The sequence below is a fragment of the Alligator sinensis genome, unplaced genomic scaffold (genome assembly GCF_000455745.1).
Source record: "Alligator sinensis unplaced genomic scaffold, ASM45574v1 scaffold138_1, whole genome shotgun sequence".
Lineage (NCBI taxonomy): Eukaryota > Metazoa > Chordata > Crocodylia > Alligatoridae > Alligator > Alligator sinensis.
In genome coordinates, this window is record NW_005841862.1 from 1,644,875 (window position 1) to 1,652,178 (window position 7,304).

The following is a 7,304-nucleotide window of genomic DNA, read 5'->3' on the forward strand; positions in this document are numbered from 1 at the left end:
CCCCCTCAAGCCCTAGATCTTACACCCACTGGTTAGCTTCCTTCTGACCACCCTAAGAGCTGAAAGATGCAAAGCTGTAGCTGGTCATTCGCTTGCCAGACCAGCATGTTGCAGCAGAGGATAGGCTAGGAGGCACGCAAGCTCCTGTTAGCTCAGGAGGCTGTGTACTAGGTGAGCCTTGTTCAAGAGGCATCCATGTGAAAAGTTCCAAGTGGAAAGCTTGCAAGGGAACATCTGTCAGCCTTTTCCAGCCCTGCCAGTTCCTTTCTGCATATCATCTATGCCTGCCCATGTGGTAAAACATGCTTAAACGTCAGCATTAGCTTCCGCTGTCAGTACTAACAGTGAGCAGTACCATTTCTTCACTGAAGGACAATTCTTTGCCTCTGCCTCTTGTATATCATTGCATCTCCCCCCACCCCATGCATAGAGTAGTGTGTGGCATGGGGAGGGTAGCTTGAACTAACTTAACATGAATTGATAAGAACAGTGGAGGAAAAGATGACCTGTGTTTTGGTGACACAAACTGTGCAAATAGAAGGCACCATGACTAGAAGTCAGTTAGGCAATGTTGGCATAATCTGAGATAGAGGAACCGCATGCTGTAGGAGGCCACTCTTACTTTCTCGAACTGTTGAGCTGGAAATCTTTTGCTTATGGCTAGAAACACAGACCAGGAATTAACATCTCATTTTTACTGCTGTGGGAGTCTCTTAAGGTTGTGAAACAGATCTGCAGGAATCAAACTAGTCCTCTTTCTTTTTCCCCTTGATACTAATGTGCTTTAACTTGCTGTGGCTTTAGTTTCCCCCTACATGTCGAGGGAGGCAGAGCTGGAGGAAGTGGTGTTGGTCTGAAACTCTTGGTGATACCTTTGTCATAGTGAAAGAGCCTATGAGCAGCTTTTGAATGCATATGTTTTTGTGCATTAACTCTGAGAAGGATGACTTTTTAACAGAAACAAAAAGGCAGGGTGGAAGAAAAGAAATAGTATTTACTGGTTAAAGTTGAATTTTTTTTGTATATATGTGATTAGCTTTGTGGCAATAGAAGCTTTTTTTTTTTTTTAAAAGCCACAAACTTGCTCAAGTGAGATGACTCCATAAGAGTTGAAAGTTGATCTTTTTGTCTCTTCAGCCCTGCTTACCTGAGATCAGCTGAAATGACTGAGGTGATGATGAACACTCCATCTATGGATGAGATTGGGCTAAACCCCCGCAAGGATGGGCTGTCATATCAGGTAAGCTCTCTGACTAGACACCACTGTTGGCTGCTTAGGTGGTGATGGCAGCAGCCTATAAAGTCTGGGCTGGATTAAAACTCAGTCTAACATACCCTTCCATAATCTGAGCAAGTAACAAGTATTCTCATAATGGGAACAAGTCAACAGACTGGAATGTTTGCTTGGCAGGACAGAATTGTTTAAAACAAGCTTCACTCTTAATATCAGACTGTAATAATTATGTAGCATTCTTCCAGGGGGAGGAGGAACAGGGATATGGGGAAAGAAGGGCAAGTTTCTTAATGAAGAATTTAGATTTGTCCACTAGGATTATCCAATTTGCAGCTCTGTCTGGAGGAGCTCCAACCTAGCGCATCTGCCTAGAGCAGATGGGAGCTGTTTATACAGCACTCGAATCTTTTAAGCTACTTTCTGTTTATCTTGAGCAGGCGAGGCTATTTTAAACTGGTTAGACTGTCTCCCATGGCACGTGGCAGAGCCAGAAAAAACCCAAACAAACCTTGAAATGGCAACTTGAATAGTTTAACACTTAAGGGTATAAACTCCTGGCATTTTTAGGGCATAGAGGAGGATGGGATTCAATGTCAAAACTAGGTTTGGCATTTATAGGCCCCTAGGTACCCTCTTTTCATCTTAGCTTTGGGAAGCTAATATTTCTAATGTGTGGCTCAGTGCATCCTCTGTAGTGCCTGGCACACACACTTATGCTTCCCAGAGGACTAGGAAGACCATCCCCTATTCTTTTAAGATGCAGACTTTTACTGGGTTTTTTTTTTTTTTTTTTTGTTGGTTTGTTTGTTTGTTTTCTACTGGCTTCTAGGCAATGTAATGTTTGTGTGATTGTAGTTGCATGCATATATGCCAGATCTCTACACACGGGGATTCTTAACAGGACGGCAAGCTTCACAGTGCTCAATCTTCAGACAGTGATTGACTGTGCAGCACCAACTGTACATGCACATTTGCCCCTTTACCCATTTAGCTCATGAGCCTTACATTTTAGAAATGCATCAGAGCATAAGGACCAACATCATGGCAATAGGCCAACCCTGTGGAAAGGGAATATGTGGCTCCTTTGATCAGAAGAATCTGGTTCCATGTTGTATGAATGAACTGGTCCTATTGTATGGGAAGTAGCTGAGTGCAGCTATTATGGTAAGCATTGGGTCCCAGATCCTGGCTACCACAGAGTGGCATACTTCAGCAGGAGCTGTATCGTTCTTGGACACAGTTTCATCACAGTTTCTCCTACACCTTTTACATGCTGACCTAATAACAAGCTGTGATCTAGTTGGACTGAATACAGGGTGCTTCTCTTGCTGTATAGATGCATCTGGAAGATTCAGAGAACTAGTCAGGATCTTTCTCTAGAGAGTCAACTAATCTAATACCATCGAGTTCCACTTTAAACTATGCTGCAAGAGGGACCTAACACTACCTGTAGAATGCATGTAGCTCCTTACCCCTCTATAATGGCCTGGGGTAGGCCTATTTTTAACAGCCTGTGAGATGCTACTTATCCATATATATGTACTTAACTGGCAGGCTTGCCAAATATAAGAGGCTACCATTCTGTTTGAGATGTCATTGGTTGAGTGGGGGAGCGGAGGGAAGTAGAAGGGGACCAGCTGCATGTTGGCATCTCTAACACATCCTTATTGTCTCTTGGCCCAATATATGAAGCAGGACCCTTGTTTTTGACTGAATCAAATATAAGGGCAAAGGGGGCTGAAAGTCTACATTGTAGCTTTCCTGCTGACTGGGGTCTGGTGAAAACTGTATTTGGCACACAGTTGAATATGGATAGCTCAGCCTATAGTTAGTGAAGTTAAATAGCCATGTATGGCTTAAGAAGGAGAGCACTTAAATGTTCCTTTTAAGAGGTTTCACTTATTCCTAGGCTAATAGGATGCAAACAGTGACATTAACTCCCCTTTTCTCCCAGAAAGCCTGGCATTTTTACCAAGCCCATCTTGTCACTTGAGAGAATGGTTGGTTGGTTGGTTTGTTTGTTTGGTTTTGGGGGGAGCAGGGGGGAGGGGTTAACATGGAAAATTATACGCTAGGCTACCAAGTGTCCAAGTGCAATAACTTCAAAAACTAGATGGGGCTAATGAACCATGAATGTTCTCGTATAGGGTAAAATGTTCTAAACTAGAAAATGTTCTTCCACCCATCCTGCAGCCTTGGACTTCAAAGGTATAAGTATCCTAGCACTTAGACAGGGAGGCAAAAATAAAGTTAGACTTGTGCTCTAGTTGCTCATCCAGCACCCAAGAATTAACTAATAAAAGCAAGTCCTTAGCTGTAGTAATGACCCTCTTGTATAGTTATCAGTCTTTTAATTTTGCATTGCTGCTAAGACAAGCTTGAAATGGAGTTCTAAATTTAATCCTCCTAACTCTCAAGACCCTACTGGTCCTTGAGGGTCTGATCCCTGTGTGGTCCCTGATTCCAGAAGAGGACCATTCAGAAGGTGGCAAGATTTTGATGCCCCCAAATTTAAGCATGAATGCTGAAGTAAATGAGCTGATATCACTTGAAGATAGACTACTGGGCTTATAAGTAAAGAAGAAAGCCTGGACACCCAGCCAAAAGGCTGTGCTAAACATAGCAGACTTTGGCAGGACTCTACAGGATAAATCATAGAAAAATAGGGCTGGAAGGGACCTCCCATGGTCATCTAGTCCAACTCCCTGTCTGAGGCCAAACCATCCCATACAAATGTTTGTCTAACTTATTACTAAAACTGCACATCCAGCTATTATGCAACTACAAGGCATAGCACCCTAACCTGCCACAGTAAAGCAGGGGTATGACAAATCATGGGATTCTAAACTTTGATTCTGGTCTGTCTGCTACCCAGTACTCTACAGAAAAACTTGAAATTAAAGATTTCTTTTCCCGGTCCATCTAGGAGTAAACCTCTTTACACACATAAGTGACTGACTATAATACACCACATTTTGGAAGGTAGTCGTTTGGAGGCCCAACTCCCATATATTTGAAGCCAGTCTGACATTCTTAAACAAGTCCTCTGGCTTTGTGCATGCACATGCTGCACAGGCACATGTTGGCTGGATGTTCAGTTTCATATTAAAAATGCCTTAGTCCACAAAATGAAAACCCGTTCCATGTGAAATGAAGATTTTGGTGATACTGTACCCTTTGCCAGAGCAACTGACTGTTCATCATCTTGCAAGACAGTTCAGTCATCTGGTTTAAACTCGTACTGAGTCTTGTGACTAGTGAAGATTTAACTCTACTTCTTAAATAGCTGTTGTGTAATTCCCAAGGGAATAATAAAACACTAACGTGGATGAAGGAGAAAGATGTGCCTCTGCTGGAGAGACCAAAGTGTATGTAAAGGATTTAATTCACTTTCAGTTTGGCAACCTCTTGAGTCCTGCCTTTTTGCTGCCAGTTGGAACTAATGTAAGGTGTTCTTCTTCCCTGAGACTCAAGATATGCTGCTGGTCATCTAAAAAATCTAATTGCCACTGCCAGTTCATTCCCCTTTCCTCTTCTCCTTTTTTCCCTAATCCCTGGCCCTTCCTCCCCACACAGCCACTTCCCCAGTATAATTTCACAGCAGAATAAATTATGCAGCTGAAGTTACGCCTCACTCGAGACTAAATTAATTGTTCCAACTGAACTGTCATCAAGAATGCCTTGACCTGAATCTCTTGACTTTCTTATAATGGTAGCTGGGGTTTAGCATGACTAACACACAGGTGCCTGCGGCCACTGTGCTAAGCAGACTGTCTAAGAAACTCCGGTGACCTCACTGTCCTATACTGCAGACTAATTTATCCTTTGACCTGCCAGAACATTAGCTTTATTTCTAAAAGGGATAGGCTCAGGATTTTTTGTGTCTATCAAGTACACACAGTCCAGCTCTGTTCAGTCATGGGGAGCATGGGATTTTTCAGTCATGATGCCTTCATGCTAGGATCTGACTAGTAGACTTGATCTGAGTTTCATCTAGCAACTAGCCATCGTTTTTCTTTCTTCTTTTTTTTTTTGAATGGCTTCCACAGAACTGGAGAGGTTCTGTGGCAAGTGAAGAAATCAACTGAAGCTTTTGCCACATGAGTGGCAAAGATATTTCATCTTCAGTAGGAAGCTGTAATTCTGCATGTTTCTTGCTAACATCCCTTGGAGTCGGATTCTGATCCATTAGTAAAATTCCTCTGGATTTACATTAATTTTAGTGTGGCTAAACTGCAGCACAACACAGACATGAGAACCTGTAGCTCAGGCGTGGGTAAAACATTTACAAAATATATATTTATCTGCTCTTGGCTGCTTGTCAAAGATGACAGGAGCCATGGGCAGTAGGACCTGGTAGGGTGGGGAGCCAGCAGGACTCGCCAGCAAAGCCATCCCAGCCCTGTCCCACTCTCACCACCACCCCCTGCCCAGCTAGAAGCATCTGCCTGCTGCAGCTTTCGAGCTGCTGTAGCACCACGTGACCACCCCCCCCGGCTGCGTTGCTGTACCGCGGGATCATGGGCCGCGTGGGTGGGTACGATCATGGGCACGGGTACCCTGGGCCTGGGTGGGTGGGTGTTTGTTTGTTCATAGGGCAAGTCTCACATGCAGACCTTACCATAAACATGCACCCCCCCCCCACACACACACACACACACCATGGACATACCCACACACCCACAGCCCCACCCCCAGCTATACCCACCCTGCCATGCCACCCAGCCATCCACAATATACAAGGGTAAGACTTCATTTTAAACTATTGTGCAATCACCTCTATGTGCACTACACAAATGCATGTATATCGGGACAAAAATAGTTTTTGAAATCAAATTAAAGAATGTTGTAGATGTTCAATTTGCAGAATATAATTTGGTATTTTTCTGGTTCCAAGTTGGCAAATCCCCTTGGTGAAAGCAGTACTTTTGGGGGCACGGGCAAGGACTTCTGATGACAAGGGTTAGGGGGCGGGACTTTGTCACAAGATGGCAACCAGGGGGTGGGGCACCTGTCAAGGGGTGGGGCTTCCCATGTGGCCTTCAACAGCTTGCTAGAACTCAGTTAGAAGCCCTGTGCCCAAAATAATTGCCTGCCCCTCCTGTAACTAATGGACAAAAAGACATGATGCTAACCTGATAGCCATGGGAACCATCCCTTCTTCATTTTAATCTTTTCTGCTTGTAAGATGCTTTCTGTGTTTTAATCTTATAAAGCACATATGATCTTTCTCAGTCCTGTGCTGGAATAGATGCTGTAGTTCTCGCGAGCAGCCTCTGAAATGAGACTGCTGTAGAAAATGAGCCTGGAGTGAAATAAATTCACCTCTTACTCCAAATACAGTTACCTGTAACATGCGTTGAGTCTGCCCAACTAGGTGGATCAAGCTCTTTAGTCTCGGCTAAGGAGCATGCAAGTACATCATACTACAAACACTAAGAGGTGGAAATACTGAAGCAAATTGGCTGACTTCCTTCACTGTAGCTTCAGTAATGGTATTAAACTGAAATCTGAGGAAGCAGATGATTGCAAGACCTGCATGTTGAATTTCTAAAGGTTACCATCAGAATAACGGGTCTTCCTTTACCAACAATTTTCTTAACCCTGTGCATCACAGGCAGCATTTCTCTACATGACTGTAGAATGGTCACGATGTATAAACGTGTTAAACAGTTCATCCCGTTTAGTGGAAGGTGCTTAGGTTTTGTGGTGATGAGCTCAGTAAGGAACATCACGTTCAGTGTAAGTTCTTGTAGTGCTAAAATGGTCGTCTTTGGAGGTAGTTTAGAAGGATAATCAAATTCCTCCTGACGGGGTAAGTGCTCTAGGCTAGGGGTTGGCAACCTATGGCCCATGGGCTGGAGGATCCAACCAACAGATGTAGGGCTTTATGGGGGAGGTCACCTTCTGTGGGTGCTTTCCCCTTGTGGCTGGGGAAAAGAGCAGTAGTAGCAGCAGAGTCCTAGCACCTGCTTACTTCTGGCCTGGGGTGCGTCATTCTCACCTACAGCCAGAAAAGGTTGCCTGCTGCTGTTCTAGGCTCTGACTTTATAGGGGATAAACATTTATG

General features: G+C 43.9%; 1 protein-coding gene across 1 annotated transcript in view; it reads left to right on the top strand.

Moving 5' to 3' along the window:
- Nucleotides 1-1,108: 1,108 nt before the first annotated feature.
- Nucleotides 1,109-7,304, top strand: part of LBH (limb bud and heart development) — a 13,021-nt gene continuing 6,825 nt past the window's right edge. Inside the window, exon 1 of the mRNA XM_025216021.1 lies at nucleotides 1,109-1,240. Coding sequence (XP_025071806.1) covers nucleotides 1,163-1,240 — 78 coding nt within the window. The 5' untranslated portion in view covers nucleotides 1,109-1,162. The remainder of the gene's footprint in view (nucleotides 1,241-7,304) is intronic.